Here is a 19,255-nt window from a genome sequence, read left to right as displayed (position 1 = left end):
TTAGTTGACGTCATCCGCCCATATAGGCCAGTCGTCTCTGGCGTTGCCTTCATTTTCAGTCTCCAAGCTAGTACTGCACTTCTTTTCTTGCTGTGAATCTCCCAGTGTATTGCTGCTGTCTTACATTTCTTTGACATTTGTGAATGCAGGTTTGTTTGTCTTTATTTTAAAATGCAGAGTGCTAATCTGGATAGAGTTAAAGTGTAGCGTTTTAGTGCTTCAAAAGCGTTGCCGTTTGGTAATTTTTGGACGTCGATCAAACGTGATTGTTGACTCGAGAAGTTTTCCGTTATCACTTACAAACATTGGCATAATGGCTACACCAGTTGTTAGCTCTTTTATTAAGCATTGCTGTGCTATTACATTGGTTGTGTTTGCCCATCCGCTATCAACACTACTCTTCTACAAAGCTAAGAAAGTTGTTTTAGGCTTTATCGATCACTTTTGAATGCTCATAAAAGTTGAGTTCGAAAAACGCCTAACGCTTTTAGAATTGGGGAGAATATATTCTTTAGAGTCAAGCAAAATGAACAGTAACCGATAGCTTTTGATGTTTAATCTAGCGGTTTTTATAATCGGGGATCACTATCTCAGCAAATGAACATGAAGACAGACCAGTTCACACTGAAGACAGTTTGTGATTTGTTGGTAATAACTTTCACCCCTTTACTGCCAGTCATTGACTTTCATTTCTGTCAATCGCCATGGAAATCAGCGTGACCAACACCGCTGAGCAGAGAAGAAACTATTTCTCAAAATTCTTGATTTCATCTTAACGACAGTTTTCTGTGACTGGTTTGGCGTCGCATGATAAGAACTTGAAGGAGTAATCTATTTCTTAAGTACGGGTGGAAACTACTGCAAAACTACGAACGTCGAAAGTTTAACATGATTATGATTGACTCTTAGCTTACATTCATTGGCATTTCATAATACTCCAGGAAATGCGGTTAAAACTGAATAGTCTCAAAAGCAAACATTTGGCGAAACTTCGATTGCAGGTTAATGCGAGTAATATTAGACTTTAAAACTAAGGCGCTCTGTTCAAAACCACAAGTGGAAATCGAACCAACATAACTGAGTTCTTAGGAATTACCCAAAGTGAACTCCACCACCGATAAATTTTATTTCATCGTATACTGCTTCATTTCAAAAGAAAAACAGATCATAGACGAGGCCAATATAATGGGTCCAAAATTGGTGTAGCATGTCTAATTTAAGTGTTTTAAAAGTAGTTGCGAAATTACAGCAGTTCAACTCAAGAGACACTATCTGATGAAGTCAATGATGCTAACTAACTCGGTCTCTATGTTATGTATCATTATCACGGTTTTTAGTCACCAGAACTGTGTTTAAAAATAGCTTTGTTTTCTTTACCGTACTGTTTGCTACGCGAAAGCCACGCCCCAGAAAAAGTAGTAGTGGTTAATTTTCAATTAATTTCTTGACAACTGGTTCCTTTTTAATAGCGGCTTTCTTTGAAAACCTTCGAGAAACTTCTAATTGCCAAGGAGACAGCAAATAACAAACCATTGTTCAGTTGACGTCATCCGCCCCCCGCCTCAGGCGGTGCCTCCATCTTTAGTCTACACGAAATCCAATTACTCTTCCAAGTTTATTGCTGCAATTTTTCTTTTTCTGACTTGTGCGAATGCAGATTTTTTTCTCTTATTTTGAAACGATAAGTGCTAGTCTGGATAGAGTTTTTTAAGGTGTAACCAACATGCTTGATTGGAGAAGAAGGTATTACACAGAGTTCATTCTGTTACCACCAAGCGACCCAGCTGATGGCATCATTTAATTATTGCAACAACGTTTTGATTGATTAAATCATTGAAACGTGAAAGAGTGCTCTAATTCTTCGGTATGGGCTAACATTCTTGCAAACTACATACATGATTATGACTGACTCTTGGTTCGTATTCATAGGTAATTGGTAAGGACTAGAACTTGAGAAAAATTAGTCAAAAAGCTACACTTGCTCGGTGAAAATTTCATTGCAGTTTTATGCAATTAACGATCAGGTTTTGTCTCTGCAACAAATAAACTGAAGCACTTTGTTCATAGAAAATAGTGAAAGACAAATGGACACAAAAGAGTTCTTAAGAATTAGCCAAAGTGACCTAGAGCGTAATAAATTTTGTTTTCTCGCATACTGCTTCATTTTAAAAGCAAAACAGATCATAGACGAGCCCAATATAATGGGTACAAAACTGGTGTAGCATGTCTAATTAAATCGTCAGTAACACTGTTGCCAAATCTTGGCTTAACGTAAAGGAACACGATCTGAGGAAGTCATGATGTTACAACACTAGATTAACAGCATTAGTTTTTTAAGTTTGTATCTAGCTTACGTCCGAAGAAGGACATGCATTTCCAAACTTGTAACTCGCGCTAGCTGCTAAAAAGAGCTCATCAGTATTCAAGCGTGAAACCGACCCATTTGGATGTCTCATAAATCTTGAAACTATCTTTCTTAGCAATACTTAAGATGTTTTAGTTGAAATCGTTCCCCGAAAACTTATTTTCTTCATCAAAGTTTAATGCAACTTTTAAAAATTTTACAGAAGAAATGTGTCGTCATTGCCGGCCAATTTATCTCTCGATTTAAATCTCAGTCACTAAAAGTATCGAGAAACAACATCTTCAGCGTATCAAAAATGTTTCGTCAGATCCCGGCATGAAGACATTAACTCGTTCTTCTTCTCATGTATCAGTTAACAAGGTCTAATGTTTTCAGGGCTGTGTTTCAAATAGCCTTTGCTCTGTTTACCGTAATGTTTGCTAAGTGAGAGCCAGGCCCATGATAAAGGAATATTGATTACATGTCAGTCTAATTCTTGACAACTTGTTGCTGTTTAATAGCGGCTTTCTTTCTTTACATGCAAGGAATTGACACCTTTATCCAGAATTGATTTGCGTCAATAACGTTGTTAGTATTTGAAAAGCATATTTTCACTTTTTTCCATTGAAAACCTACATTGCCATCATCGTCATCATCATCATCAAACTACACAGTGAAACACTAATAGTGAGACACCTATGTTGTGGAAATATATTACGCTGCGCCTTTATCTTAATTGTTTGTTTCAAGGTATTCCTTTGTTTGATTTTTTCTGATCTTTGAATGTGGGTCAGACGAATGATAATTTTTATATATTCAAAACTTTTGGCTCTGTCGGAACTCTGGTGGATGCTTTATGTGAAAAACCTCTCTTTAATCTCTAATATAAGATCGTCGCGAATTCGCCTTTGACAGAAGCACCCGCAGAGACACTCACTGACAGAGTTGTTGGAAATTAGCCAAAGTGAAGTTGAACTCAAGAAAATTTTGTTGGAAAACATATTGCTCCATTTGTTTGGCATGTCTAATTTAACCGTCACCAAGTTACACAGTTGTAAAATAATTTTTAGAGAAGGAAAGTGTAATTGCCTGTCAAATTTACTATCTTTAAATTTCTTGAGCGTTTTGCTATGGCACATTTGAGTATTTTTTCCATGTGTTCTGGTTCAAAATCTCAGTAGCCAAAACTATCGAAAAGCAACATCCCTGGTATCAAAAAAGCTATGTCAGATGCTACCATGTCTATGTATTATGGTCTAAAGTCCTCAGGGTTGTGGTGTAATTACAAACTTTGCTTTGTTTCTTCCTGATGTTTGCCGCACAAGAGCCGCGCCCCCCAAAATAAGATACTGTCTAAATGTCAATTTAATTCTTGACAACTGCCTTCTAATTATTTTAGGCTTGCTCTAAGGTTAAACAGACCGTTCTTGATAAGAAGAAGTCATCCGCCTTTCGGTACAGACGTTCCTTGTATCTTCAGTCTTCAAGCACTTGAATATTCCTGTCTCGTTGTGAATTTACCAGTGAATTGCTGCTGTCTTTGATATCTCTGGATGCAGGTTTGTGTTTTTGTATTTTAAACTGAACGTTTAGTGCTAATCTGGATAGAGTTTGTATAGCGTATTATAGTGCTGTTTTGGAATATTTCCTAATATTTAATTTAGACGTTTTCCCGTTATCGCTTCATTCACTTGCGAACATATTTTGTTCTTTTATCTAGGACTCTCGCTGTTGTAAGCTTTATTGATCTTGTTTGAATTCTAATAAGAACCGAGTTCCAAAACCATCTGACGCCTTTAGATGTTTTCAGAATACATTTTTTTCAGAGTTGAGCAACATTAAAACGGTAACAAGTAGCTCTTGATTTGTCAAAGCGATTTCTGTATTCCGTGTTCACTATCCTGACAATTGTGAACATGAAGGTAGACTAATTCACCAACAGATTGTCATTTGTTCGTAATCAGTTTCTTCTTTACCACTTATCTTGTAACTTCGCATCAAAATCAGTGTAACCAACATGTTTGGCCAGAAAACAAGCTATTACATAAAATTCCTTCTTTTCAGTTCCCAACTAGTCGGAACTTGATGACATAATTTCATCATCCCAACGATTCAAGTCGAACGATAGCACTCCGCTAATTTCGGTTTGGGCGGAAACTACTGCGAAACTACAGTACGTCGATTGGTCTTGGCTTCACAGTATTCATCAGCAATTGATAAAGACTGGAAAATGTGATTAAAAATTCGCCAGAAAGTTTAGTTTTGAGCAAATATAATTTAGTTTCACGTAATTAACACTTGGACTTAAGGCTCGGAAAGACATAAACTGAAGAAAGCTGTTCATGTAGACGCAAAATTCTTGAGAATAGTTAAAGTCAATGATTTGTTTTAATAGGATACTGCTCCCTTTTTAAACCAAAACATATAACAGAGTGTCCCTGGCTTATTTGAACTGTCGCTTACAAAGTTGCGAAATCATGGCAATTCAACTGGAGAAATACTATCCGATGAAGTCAGTGATGTTGAAACTTTGGATTATCAGCATTTATTTATTAATTTTCTTTCTAGCTAACGCTTGAAGAGGGATGTGTGTTTTTGAACTTGTAAACTCGTACTAGCTGCTAAAAAGAGGCAAGTGACAGATCAGAATCACCGCTCGAAAGTGAATTAGATCATTTTCATGCCTACCTTTTTAAGCTATCACTGAGATTCTTTTGAAACCTTTCTCCAAAGACGTCATTTTCCCCATCAGAGTTTGATGCAACTCTTAATTATTTTACAGAAGGAATGTGTTATTGCTGGCCTACTTATTTTCGTATTTCTGGAGGGGTGTAGTTAAACTTTTTGTTTTTTTGAAGTATTCCGCCGCCAAATCTCAGTAATCAAAACTATCGAAAAACAAATCATCCGAGTATCAAAGAAGATTCGTCAGATTGCAAAAAAATACTTACGATGTGGCAATTAAATTCTTGACAACTTGTGCCTGTTTGATTGCGGCTTTCTTTGAGAACGTTCGAGAAACTTCTTATTGCCAAGGAGACAGGAAATACCAGACATTATTTAACTAACTGCATCCGCCCATATAGACCCTTCGCCTCAAGCTGTCCCTTCATCTTTTACTATTCCTTCCTCTCTTGTGAATTTCCCAGTGCATTGCTGCACTTTTCCTTTCTTTGAAATCTCTTAATGTAGGCTACTTCTATTTTTTTAAGAAAGAGCTAATCTGGGGAGTTTAAGTGTAGCGTTTTAGTGCTTCAAAAGCGTTGCTGTTTGAGAATATATGGACAATTAAACGTCTTTCTTGTTTTAAGTAGTGCCGGGTAGAATGGCTCAAATTAATAGCTGTATCAGTTCTAAACCGTTTCGTGCCTGGCTGTTTATTTGGCATGTTGATCCTGCCAAGCCCATTCTACGACAATCGATTAAAACCGTTCGCCTTTAACCTTTGCAATTGTTCACTATCAGTTTAAAACAACGCGAAGGTATCTATAACAGCGTCTCACTCCTTGGCATTCCATTACACGCAAGGAATTAGCACCTTTATCTAGAATTGATTTGCGTCAATAACGCTGTTAGTATTTGAAAAGCATATTTTGACTTTTTGCCATTGAAAACCTACATTGCCATCATCGTCATCATCATCATCAAACTTCACAGTGAAACACTAATAGTGAGACACATATGTTGTGGAAATATATTAAGATGCGCCTTCAGCTTAATTCTTTGTTTCAAGGTATTTCTTTGTTTGATTTTCTCTGATCTTTGAATGTGGGTCAGACGAATGATAATTTCTATATATTCAAAACTTTTGGCTCTGACGGAACACTGGTGGATGCTTTATGTCAAAAACCTCTCTTTAATCTCTAATCAGTAAGATCGTCGCGACTTCACCTTTGACAGAAGTACCCGCAAAGACGCTCACTGACAGAGTTGTTGGAAATTAGCCAAAGTGAAGTTGAACTCAAGAAAATTTTGTTGGAAAACATACTGCTCCATTTGTTTTGGCATGTCTAATTTAACCGTCAGCAAGTTACACAGTTGTAAAATAGTTTTAGAGAAGGAAAGTGTAATTGCCTGTCCAATTTACTATCTTTGTATTTCTTGAACGTTTTACTATCGTACATTTAAGTATTTTTTCCCTGTGTTCTGGTTCAAAATCTCAGTAGCCAAAACTACTGAAAAGCAACATCCCCGTATCAAGGAAGCTTTGTCAGATGTTGCTATGTCTATGTATTATGGTCTAAAGTCCTCATGGTTGTGGTGTAATTAAATAGCTTTGCTTTGTTTCTCCGTGATGTTTGCCGCACAAGAGCCGCGCCCCTAAAAATAAACTGTCTAAATGTCAATTTAATTCTTGACAACTGCTTTCTGATTATTTTAGGGTTGCTCTGAGGTTAAACAAACCGTACTTTATTAGAAGAAGTCATCCGCCCTTCGGTACAGACGTTGCTTGCATCTTTAGTCTTCAAGCTCTTGAATATTCCTGTCTCGTTGTGAATTTACCAGTGTATTGCTGCTGTCTTTGATATCTTCAGATGCAGGTTCGTGTTTCTTTATTTTAAACTGAACTTTTATTGTTAATCTGGATAGAGTTTAAGTATAGCGTATATTAGTGCTGTTTGGGAATATTTGGACCATCGAGCTAGGAGTTTTCCGTCATCGCTTGCGAACATTCTTAGCTCTTTGATCTAAGACTCTTGTAATAAAGCCGCCGCGTTGGCTGTGTTTCTGTATATCGCTATAAACGCAAGTATTCTACAAAGCGAAGGAAGCAGTTAAAAGCCTTAATATCGATCGCTTTTGAATCCTTTTAAGAACCGAAACGTTGCCAAACTAAAGCTTTTAGAAGCGTTCAGAATATATTCTTCAGAGTGGAGCAACATTAACATGGAACCAATAGCTTTTGATACGTTATCTGGCAACTTCTGTATTGGCGATCACGTTATTTTCCTCATCAGTGTTTGATGCAACTCTAAATAATTTTACAGAAGGAATGTGTAACTGCCAGCCTACTTATATTTGTATTTCTGGACGGTTTTATATTACAACATATTTTTTCATGTGTTACCGCCCCAAATCTCAGTAACCAAAACTATCGAAAAAAAAAATCATTCGCGTATCAAAGAAGTTTCGTCAGATTGCACGAAAGACACTCACCCTTTCTTGTTGCTGTAGTCGTAAATAGTTTTTCCTTCGTTTCTCCGTGATGTTTTCCGAGTAAGAGCCACGCCCCAGTAAAAACAGTACTTACGATATGTCGATTTAATTCTTGACTGAGAGACAACTTGTTCCTGTTTAATTGCGGCTTTCTTTGAGAACTTTCGAGAAACTTCTTATTGCCACGTGAAGGAGATAGGAAATAACAGACATTCTTTAACTGACATCACCCACTCATATACACCCCTCGCCTCAAGCTGTCCCTTCATCTTTTAGTCACTTTTCCTCTGTTGTGAATCACACAGTTTATTGCTGCCGTTTTTCTTCCTTTGACATCTGTAAATGTAGGTTTGTTCTATTTTGAAACGTTCGGGGCTAGTTTAAAGAATTTAGGTGTAGCGCGGTTTAGGTGCTTTAAAAGCGTTGCTGTCTGACAATATTTGGACCATCAAACATGTTTGTTCCGTCAAGAAATTTTTCGTTATCACTTCCAAACATTGGCATATTAGCAACATCAGTTGTTTTCTCTTTTATTTTGCATTCTTGTGATACCACATTGCCTGTGATTACCCATCGCTATAAGCACAAATCTTCTGCAAACCTTTGGAAGCTGTTGTGAGTTTTATCGATCACGTTCCTACAATTGTAGCTCTTAGACGTTTTAAGGATACATTTCTAGAGTAGAGCAAAATGATCAGTAACCAATAGCTCCTGATATGTTAATCGTTCAGCTTTTGAGTACTACTCTCAGAGGATTTGCTGGAAGACAAAAAAACTCAGAGATTTAGTGTTGACCGATTGTGGTAACTAGTTTCTCCTTTACTGACTACCAATCATCGACTGTAATCTTCGTTACTCATCGAATTCAATAGACTCAGTACAAATAACATCTTTGACCAGAAAAGAAACTATTGTATAAAGATCATTCTCTTTCCTAGTCGCTATCTTGATTCCATTTTGCGAAAACTTTGCCTAATTTAATGGAGTAACATAATGAGCGTAACTAACTACGCACTGATTCTTTAACTGGGAGCATAAGTGACTAATAAGGGCGAAAATCTCTGCTGCAAAAACTACGCACTTTGGTACTAAGGCATAAGCAATTGGTTAAGAACTCATTTGAATTACAGTTTTATGTAAATGATATTCTATATATTACTGAGGCGGAACTATAGAACTTAAGATCCTGTCTATTTAAATCATATGACAACTGCTAGATGTGCAGGAATTTTATTAAAAGAAAGCTAAATGATTCCGATAGCTGTGTAGCCTACTGCACAGACCTTCTTTGGAAAGGAAAGATTGAGTAACCCGCCCAAAGAGAGGCTAATCAGCGGGAGTAACAATATAACTGGCAGCTGTTCTATTGTCCGCTTTTTCAAGTAGTTAGTAGAATGGTTCAAATTAATAGCTGCTGTAACAGGTCTAAACCGTTCCGTGCTTGGCTGTTTATTTGCCATGTTGATTTGGCCAAGCGCATTCAGCGCCAAGCCATTAAAACCGTGAAACTTTAACCTACTCAATTGGTCATTATCAGTTTCAAGCCACGTAATGGTCTCTATAACGGCGTCTCACTCCACGGCATTCTATTACACGCTAGGAATTGACGTCGAAAGTTTGACATGATTATATGATTGACTCTTAGTTTTTATTCATAGTTATTTCATAATACTCTAGAAAATGCGATTAAAAATTACTTTGAAAAGCAAACGTTTGGTGAAAATTCAATTGCAGTTTTATGCAAGTAACAATTAAGCTTTTAAGGTTTCGCCTCGGTAAGGTATAAACTAAAGCGGCGCTCTGTTCAACTGAAAACACAAGTGAAAATCAAACCAACATAACTAAGTTCTTAGGAATCAGCCAGAGTGAACCCTAACGCCGATAAATTTTATTTCATCGCATACTGCTTCATCTCAAAATCAAAACAGATCATCGACGAGGCCAAAATAACGGGTACAAAATTGGTGTAGCATGTCTAATTTTAAGTGTTGCTAAAAATAGTTGCGAAATCACAGCAGTTCAACCAAAGACACCATTCGGCTGATGAAGTCAATGATGTTAACTAACTCGGTCTCTATGTTATGTATTATTATCACGGTTTTTAGTCTTCAGAACTGTGTTCAAAGATAGCTTTGTCTTCTTTACCGCACTATTTGCTAAGCGAAAGCCACGCGCCAGAAAAAGTAGTTGTGATTCTTTTTCAATTAATTTCTTGACAATCGGTTCCTTTTTAACTTGAATTTTTATATCAAAAACCAGGGGTTTGGTATTTCGAAAAAAAAAGCACGACGTGTTTTTAAGTTTTAAATACATATAACTCGGATTTATACCGTAAGAATAAGGATTTTAAACACCACATTGTGTACAGCTCATATTTTTACCACAAAATTGGACTTGTTTTCTTTCTAAAAACACAAGGATTTTTTACTGCAAATATCCGAAATTTTTAATTTCTAAATACGTAATTAACTCTTTCCTCTGATAAATATTGAAACTCACGATGAGCTTGTCTTCTCATTACGGCACAGTTCAGTGTGCCAGAACATCTTCGGTTGTATTGTTGTTTGTATCTTTTCATACTACGAAAAAGTTAAACAATAGAATTAAAAAACCGGCTTTGGACTCAAATGACTAAAATAAAAACAACAAAAACAAAAAAACACTCTAAGAGCGTTTCGCCTCAGTCTAAAAATAAGACTCTCTTACAGAAAAAAGACAGAGAAAGAGAGAGAGAGAGAGAGAGAGATTAGGTGAAACCGGCTTCGTGACTAAATACAATGCAATAATATGCGATGTTCAATTCATTTCCACGCCTCATTCTAATCAGTGATGTTACTTTCAAACAGATCCATTGAACGAGAACTCTCATATACAAAATGGAACACCTCAAGGACCTACTGACGCCTAAAACCTTCAACAAGATCAGTTACGTAGCAGTTATTTGTTGGATCGTTTATGGAGTAATCCTGCTTGGCATCTTTGCAGAAATGGAGAACAGTGACAGTTTTCGCTGTGAGGCGAAACTTGAAAAGATGGACGTCGTCCGAGGAAAATGTTCGGATCAGTACAACAAACAATACAACAAATCTGGTATTCCTGTATATGGATTTGTGATTGCTAACTTTTCTCTCATTGGCATTGTATGTGTGATCTACTCCCAAGTTGTAAAGTCAAGAGTCGATGAGGTGAGAGCCAATCGCCAGAGACCCGATGCTGAAGGACAGAACAGACCTAAAAGACACAAGGTGTTTGTGGCCTATTTTTGTCAACTTGCCACCAGATTTGCGATAGGAATTATTTTTATAGTCCTACAGACTCGAGTTCTTTATCCTGACAGCTTTCCCTCCGACTTTCATTGCCAAACAGCAGGAGGCAGTCAAGCGGCGAATGCGTCATCAACCAGCAACATTCAGAACAGCACCACGTACGAGTGTCACAATCAACAAGCAACAAAGAAAACCTCCTGGATGAATGCGGTGACTGTCGGCAATGGTGTGTTAGCGCTTATTATTCTAATTGAGATCATCTGTATCTTGGCACTACGAGTGAAAAGAAGAAAGAAATTTCTCGAAGATTTGGAGTTTGTGAAATATTATCTTTCCTCTCAAGAGCCTCAAGAGCCTCATGAGCCACAAGAACTTGTATTACTTCCGGAACCTGAACAAGAGCAACCAGAACAACCTTCATCGGTCGATGAATTCATCAAAAGGCAGCGGGAAAAAATCATACAAAGCACGGAGAAAGATCGAGGTCTCAAGGCCCCGTTTAAAGGAAAACCCGGTGAAGACAAAATAAATAAAGATCACAAGTTAGATGACCTGTACACAAACTTGAGTCTTATTAAAGATAGAGCGCAGTATAAAATCACCGGTAATAGACAGGAACAACTGAAAGTGTTCCCAATGCCGCAAGAAAAATTCCAAGAAATAACACGAGAAGAAATTGTTGACGCCGAAAACAAGAAAATTCTTATCGTTGGTCGTCCCGGAATAGGCAAAACTCTGTTTTTAACAAAGTGGATAAGGGACTGGGCATCCTGCAGCCCGTTAAGTGGTGAACTTCATTTTGCCTTTTTCCTGAAGTTCCGCAAATTCAACTCCGAGGAAAAACCGCTCAGCCTTCATAATCTTCTCTCCAGGTCAGAATATCCACTGACACTGAGTGATGACGTTTGGGAACACGTCCGCACAAATCCCGAGAGAGTTCTGATCTTTTTTGACGGCTTGGACGAGTTTCTCTATAGGTCAAGTGTCGCTAGTGAGAGGTCCGACTGCAAGAATTGGCAAAAACCGTGGGAAAAACCAATGCCTCTCTCTGCTCTCTTCTACAACATAGTGAAAGGCAATCTCCTCCCCGGAGCAAGCGTTCTGACCACTACCAGACCCACTGCCGTGGCAGACGTTACTGATCTTTCTTTCGACAAAATAATTGAAATTCTTGGCTTTGCACCCGAACAAGTTCAAGAATACGTGGAGAACTTTGCAAAAGATGCGGCGCAAGATGTAGCGGACGCAGGAAAGAAAATATGGGAGCACATCAAGACGAATATGAACATATTTTCACTTTGCTATATTCCTGTCAACTGCCTGATAATTTGCTCATGCTTGTTGCAAGTTCTGAAGTTCCACAGCGAAAAGGGTTTAACTGGTGTTGGCCTCCCAACAAACCTCACAGAAATCTACCAAATATCCATGAAATTTTTCTTCTTCCGGCACGATGAGCAATATCGCGACAAATACCTCCGTCGAGAGGACATTAACTCAAAACATTTGCCTCTTGAAGTGGAAAAGAAAATCAAGCCACTGGCCAAACTTGCTTTCGATGGGCTGACACAAAAAAGACTAATCTTTGGACAAAAAGAAGTCCCCAAGGATTTGGTGGACAGCGCCCTTTTTCATCGGCTACCAGATCGTAAACCTGACCCCTTCACGGACGAAGCTCAATACTGTTTCATTCACCTCACCATGCAAGAGTTCCTCGCAGCCAAGCACATAACCGAAACCATGAAAGGAGAAAAATTGAGAAGATTCGTTGCTGACCACATCGACAATGGTGAATGGCAACTCGTTTTGCAGTTTGTCGGTGGTCTACTTGGTGAGCAGTCTATCGACTTATTTACCGACCTTCTTCCTAAGAACACAGAGGAGAAAGATGAAGGCGAGCTGATGCTTGACGGTGCATTGACGGGACGCACAGTTACCTGTTGGCCGACTGACAGCGAAAAAGATTTAGCGGTAACATTAATGAAGTGTATGTACGAAACCAATAAATCAGGTTCAGTTGTTCAAAGTAAATTACAAGAGATTAGCTTTAATGCTGTAGATTTTAGTGAATGTCACCTCGCACCTGCTGACTGTACAGCAGTGGTTCATTTTCTTAACAGCGTTCAACAAATTTCGCTCATAAAGTTGTCCCGTAATAACATTGGCTCGTTGGGTTGTGTAGAGGTTGTAAAGTTGTTTGACAATAGTAATTGTCAATTAAGCAGCTTAAACCTCGAGGCAAATAACATAGATGATGAAGGTGTAAAGCAGTTAAGTAATGCTCTTGTAAATAACAATAAGTTACGCAGCTTAAACCTCCTTTGGAATCATGAAATAACAAATGAAGCTAAAAAGCGAATTGAACAGGCTAATCCCAATTTCGAGGTCTTCATTTAAATTGTTTTGAAATGATTGCCATTGTCTTTCAAAAAACTTAATCGAATAAACAAACTGCTAGGATTGTAGTTGTTGTGTAACCGAGTGCAGAAAACAAAACAGAAACTGTAAAATACAAAATTCCATGTAAAACAGTTTTTCATCGCAGTGACTTGTGCTTTAGGATACGAATCATGTTAAATGAAGATTTTCTGAGCTTAAATGAAGTAGCCTGACAACTTCATTACAAGGTGCTTAGATAAGATGTATTTTTGTGTTTGTAATTTGACATGGAAACACATCTTGTGTAAGATGTGGTTTTACGGAGTTTTTGAAAAAATAAACGTCACTCGCTACTAAATAAAAGAGAATAAGCTTAAATGTAACTCAACTTGAAAACAGCACAAATTTCTCAGGCAAAACACTTTAATGAGCTACTAAAGTCAAAGGAAAAATGACACAAAAAGAAAGATAAATGACATGACGGTTAGTCTTAGCTGTTTTTTTCGCCGGTAAGAATTCCAGTGCTTCGGCTTATCTTCATACGCCATGTTTACAACAAAATTGTCTTTTAACTCCGAGGACTTCAAGCGGACGTAGCTTTCACCTTTGAAAGTATTACTCTCTTAACAAACACGGCTCAAACAAGCGCGAACATAATTTTCTGGTCTTTCCCACAAGCGTGAAACTGGCAAACTGAATGAAAAAACAACAGTTGACAACACTTGACTGAGATGTAGGATCGAAATTAACCAATCAAAAACTTGTTGTGTTTCCTGAGAGGTCCTCCTCGAGAGTTGAAAAGCAAATGGCGCGCTCAAAACTACACAAAATAGCTGGACCATTAAAAATCAAGGGAGGGGATAGTTCAGTGAATTCATGAAGTTTTTTCTATCCTTAGTTCTGTGTACAGGAATGTCTTTTTGAGAGCAGAAGCTCTGCAGAATCTTTATAAAAGTGAGATAAATTTAGATCTAAATATGATCCAGTTTGCTTGCAAGCGAAATTACAAATTTTGTACCTTACTTTTCCTTACACCTGTCCTCCCTTTGTTTCTAATGGTCCAGCAAGCCAATCTCTTTCTATTAATTAGATAAATATGCCTGATATGAGGAATCAACTGAATTTGAGACATTAACAGTAGTTTAAATTATCTTTAATTATTAATATTAGATCAAGGCGACATGTTTGTCTGACATGTAAATTAAAATCACCAGATACATCTCTTATTTACTGACTTAAATTAATCAAACACAGTAGGCAAGAGAGCCGGTGGGGCAAAGCTGTCCCCTCATAGCCTTTCTTAACTATTTTGGTGAAAAAACTTAAATGGTGTTCTCTGATATGAGCTGATTTGCACCATGTTGTCGTTAATGTGGTTAAAATAGTCTAAGTCACTGTGTTAATGTGACATCCTTGTATTCAAATATATATATTTCAACTGTATAATAGTTATTGTAGAATAGTGATGAACTTTTAGTACCAAGATGAACTTTTAGTATCTCACAATTACTTGATGAAATTTAGCTTAAGTCACCAACTATATATGTAATTAAGTGGAGCCAAGCTCCTGATTTTTCTTGTTTAAATTAAATGTTTATAAGGAAGCTCTGTGTTGTGGTCACTTAACAAACAGATCACACTTTTCTATAGTTTACACTTTGATAGTTGTTAAATGTTCAAAACTGAAGTGGAACCACAAGCCACAGTTGAGCTGTTTCATTGCTAAGCTTTGAACATTTCATGACATTATCTCTATGGTCTATAGATAAGAGTGTAGACTATGGAAAAATGTGTTCATTTTGCTTTAAGAATGAACAAAAATCTTGAGCAAATTTGAGTGAAAATCGGTATGAAATTGCATACAAGGGTGATAATTTTATCAAGACAACCTCCAGTCAGTTTTCTTTCTTTTCACTCCCATGTTGGCCAAGATGATATATTGAAATCACACCAGAATGAAAATCATCAGAATACCCTTGTTCCCTCCTGGGTTACTGTCTTAACTCAACTGAGCACTGACCCCTCCACCCCCCCCCCCCCCATCTGACTTGTTGCTGCCTCCAATTGATGGCCACAGACAAAGGCAAAAATACCAAAGAGCACTGCCCTTGAATAAGCATCTCTTTCATTCACAACAATAAGGTGCTTATTAATGAAGCTTCATCAGACTGAATTGTTCTAGGAGTATTTACTGTCCAGTGGCCCGGGTTGTTTGAAAGATGGACAATGCTATTCCAGATAAATCACTGTCCAGCGGATAGCGTGATTTGTTTTCATATCACTTATCCATTGGATGATTTATCTGGTGGGTAGTGCTATGCAGCTTTCGAACAACAGGGGCCCGTTTCTTGCAGGTCCTGAAACGTTTTTGCACCCGAAAAAATGTAGCAAAATCTCCAACCGTATAACTTTAGAGCTGTTTTATGAACAAATTCTTATTATGAACAGAGGTTCCCTTCATACAAGAAGTTTCAGGCGTATACACCTCTTTGTCTTAAAATACCGGTTGACTAAAAATGGCTTTGTGGGCCTGAAAAGTTTCTGAGGCTTTCGAGAAACTGGCCCTTGGGCCCTGGATTACAATGATTTTCAGTTCCTAGTGACTATATTTAGCTGTTAACTTTATCTTGTTTCCATTTACAAAATTGTCATCAGGTTTTTTGAAGAGCACCACTCTCAAATAAGTGCTGCCCCTAAATACTAGTTTTCAGTAGCGATGAAGTCAGAGTCGTAATTCGAAGTGTAGAGCGATATGATCCAGTGAATATCAAACTGACAGAGTTGGAAGCAGAACTCCCATTCTGCTTATGGCTCTGTCACTTATGATCCAGTCAAAACTAGATTGTCAGAGTCAGAAGCAGAAGCGGTAGAATAAACCAAAATTCCATCGAGCTTATGACTCTGCTTATGACTGATTTTCAATTTTCACTTGGTCATTTAATAAGCCCTCTTAGAACTCTGGCTACGACTCCGACTCCGTCAGTATTGAAAACCAGCCTTAAAATACACAGCAACTCTAACACTAAATATTTAAAGAGTGCTGTGGAGAGGAAATAGAGGAAATATCATAGTCAGTGTCTAACATAACAGAGATATTGAGAGAATAAAATAACTTCATCAACTACAGTTTATCACTGGCATCGCTCAGCTTTATTCTGTTACAACATGTTTACACATTTGAAGATTTCAAAAGTAAATGCCAAACAATAAAACAGTATACTCTACTTTAGTGGAGTCCCAATTTCTCAAATCCTAAGTTTATTAAATCTGTTGATTAAATTACTTGAAACAAAAAGCCTTTTATCACACTCAAATTTTAAGAAAGGTGTAATCCACGTTCAAGCCTAGTGGTCCACATGGCTGGTGCTATTTTAATTTCTGTAGCACGAAGCAAGTAGGAGTAGTTCTACCCCAAATCTTAGATGCGATGATAGTCCTAAATGGGGTTACCCCAGCACTAGTTCATCAGGACCCATTTATACTTGCTGTTTAAAGAGAGGCAGCTGAGAGACTACGGTGTTTTGTCCAAGATAGTCTGCACAGCAAGCGCTCCCATACGAAGGCCTTTGTCTACATTCTGGCCACACACAAATTGGAGTGGGAGTGAAAATATTGATGGAGAAGACCAACCCCTGCTTCTTCAAAGATTTTTGCTCCCACTCCAATTTGTGCACAGCCAGAATATGGAAAAAGCTTCTCGCATGGCAATGCTTGCTTCGCAGGCCAGGTTCTGTTCTGCTGATAAATTTGGCATGATATCTTGAAATAATACCTTGTTTTGATAAACAAAGATCTGTATCTGTAATGAAATGGGTGTTGTACAAAAAAACTGTTCACTTAGTAGCGATAAAACAAAACCTTAGGTTCATATTATTTAATGTACCTCATTGCCACTTACAGTTTTTCAAGCTTTAAATTTCCAAAATAATTTTTGTCTGCCTAACTGGATCAAGAAATTGGAATTCCATTGTTCATTTTAGTTAATGTGTACTCAAATTCATCACATTTGTTAACAAGGACAGTATCAGCTTGAATCACAGACAGGCCATAACAAGTGTTGCCATGTTCCTTGATTAAATTATGCATATTGTCTTTAGATTAATAAGATGATTGTGTCTGTGGCTGTTGGTAAGGCCGGTCATACTGGCACCCATATCTCTCCTGCCAGTTGTACCGATCTTGCCTGTCCTGTTTTTCTGGCCTGTACTTGTCGATCATAATGTTGCTGATTTGTCGACGATAGCGGCCTTGACCTGGAAATTAGTAGAGAGTGGGTAAGTCAAGCAATTAAAAAATTAAAAAGGCTTCCTAAAATACTCATTGAGTAATACGGGTTATGCCTTTTGCACTAACAGTCTCCATTTATCTGGAAATAACACTGGCCCAGAAAGGGGTCTTGCGTTTCTCAAGCCTTTTGTCACACTAGCAAACTGTTCACAGGCAAAATAATCAAACATTAAGCACTATATGTAGACTTAGTGTGAGAGACACCTGTAAAAGTTTTCCCAAGAGGAAAAGAAGTACTCTAAGCAGTTCATACCTTGTCTGTCCTTGAACTGAACAAATCCTCCATGTCTTGTGTCATAAATATGCTCATTGTTTTCTACCAAAGAGCTGACCTGAAAACAAGTCGTAAACACTCTGTATTAAAGTTGTTTGATAAGCTGTAAGTTGAAAAGCTAACAGAAGGGGTTTCATTAATGTTTTCAACAGGTCAGGGCAACTGGCTTTCACAGGTGGGCCAAACTATTTGATCTGAAATTCTTTATAAGAAATACTTTCCACTAAGTGATCAAACCAGCAGGTCAAAATAGTCTTCACAGCTGGTCAATTTGCCGGTGCCCAACCCTTAATGAAACACCTGGCTAATAGACTACAGTATTTCAGATTTTACCTTATCAGCTAATTGCAGTGCCAAGCTCTGAAGGAGAGAAGGCTCGGCTCCTCGGCACATTACAACTGTCTGAGTTGGCTCATCCCAAGAGGCCTGGAGTGAGAACACAACCTTTATTAGACTTGAAATTTGAATTCTTAATGACCACTCAACAAAGCAATTAAAACAAACAAAACAAACAATTTTTAATAGTTATGATATGAGCCTACCCTTACCAGCATACGATCAGTGACATTGCTGGCAAAAACTACGGGCTTGTGAAGCCTGTTGGTGCGGGTTAATATGTCAGAATTCCACTGATAGCATGGTTTTATAACAATTCCCCAGAAACCTGTTTTGATTTTCTCTGGTGAATTCCATTTAAACTCCAGCTTTGAAGCACAATAATCACATTTGATAGTTAGACACAGAGGAAAATTGTTTTATATTACAATTCTCTGACATCTTAGGAAACTTTGCAGTTAAGTGGTGGACTGCAAAACCTTAAATGGTTATCACAGAGGGCTCTAAGCAAGATTAGAAGACATGGGGTTCAGACCCTGATCCCAAGCGGTAAGTCTTACATGTGTAGCTTTCTCTGTGCAGATGTAAAGATTGATTTATAGTTACAAATTACTTATTAAACTGCTTGACTGTGAAAATAATAATAACTACTTCTAATCCGAGAGTGAGGTCTTTACGGGAAAATCTCAGACTGAGACCTTGCTGTATTGACAAAGCAATAGCGAGATCTACACAACAAAGTCAAGGTAATTCTCGTGGGCATTACAGGAGAATAATGCCCTATGATTAGCCAATCAGAGCGCCTGTAATATTGGATACCAGAACAAGTCATATAATAATATTAATAATTAAAAACGAAACAATATCACAAACCTGCAGTTCTTCATTGATGATCACCCCTGCGAAATAAATTCCCAGTAGTCTGGGAATTCCTAGGAATTCCTAGGAATTCTTAGGAATTCCAAGTTATTCCAAGACATGTAAATTATGCTTTATCCAAGACCTTGGAATTTCTGGGAATATTTGGGAATAGTGGAAGTATGACTGGGAATTATTGGGAATTCCTAGGAATTCCAAGTTATTCCAAGCCATGCAAATTATGCTTAATCCAAGACCTTGGAATTTCTGGGAATATTTGGGAATAGTGAAAAGTATGACTGGGAATTTTTGGGAACAGCTAAAACACATGAAATATTGTGTTTGAAATTTCTATAA

General features: G+C 37.7%; 3 protein-coding genes across 7 annotated transcripts in view; 2 read left to right on the top strand and 1 right to left on the bottom strand.

Moving 5' to 3' along the window:
• The window catches only part of LOC149097737 (protein NLRC5-like), a 114,618-nt gene that overhangs the window by 45,847 nt on the left and 49,516 nt on the right, over positions 1–19,255 (top strand). The window lies entirely within an intron of this gene.
• Positions 43–14,747, top strand: LOC149097740 (nucleotide-binding oligomerization domain-containing protein 1-like). 2 transcript variants are annotated; one of them, XM_089278919.1, is made up of 4 exons: positions 43–149; positions 3,744–3,903; positions 6,726–6,885; positions 10,348–14,747. In XM_089278919.1, the coding sequence occupies exon 4, from the start codon at positions 10,378–10,380 to the stop codon at positions 13,159–13,161; it is 2,784 nt and encodes a 927-aa protein (XP_089135045.1). In that variant the 5' UTR covers positions 43–149; positions 3,744–3,903; positions 6,726–6,885; positions 10,348–10,377; the 3' UTR covers positions 13,162–14,747. The 2 variants fall into 2 exon arrangements, with proteins under 2 accessions (XP_089135045.1, XP_089135046.1); XM_089278920.1 differs by lacking the exons at positions 3,744–3,903; positions 6,726–6,885.
• On the bottom strand, positions 16,271–18,786 carry LOC110052006 (eukaryotic translation initiation factor 3 subunit C-like). The gene is made up of 4 exons (XM_089278947.1): positions 18,253–18,786; positions 18,038–18,130; positions 17,684–17,762; positions 16,271–17,396 (listed from the first exon to the last, which is right to left on the bottom strand). Exons 1-4 carry the CDS (start codon positions 18,256–18,258, stop codon positions 17,242–17,244), a joined length of 333 nt encoding a protein of 110 aa, XP_089135073.1. The 5' UTR covers positions 18,259–18,786; the 3' UTR covers positions 16,271–17,241.

The sequence above is a fragment of the Orbicella faveolata genome, unplaced genomic scaffold (assembly GCF_042242905.1).
Source record: "Orbicella faveolata isolate gen_17 unplaced genomic scaffold, um_ofav_v1 contig_47, whole genome shotgun sequence".
Classification (NCBI taxonomy): Eukaryota; Metazoa; Cnidaria; class Anthozoa; order Scleractinia; family Merulinidae; genus Orbicella; species Orbicella faveolata.
This window is presented reverse-complemented; position numbering and strand designations above follow the sequence as displayed.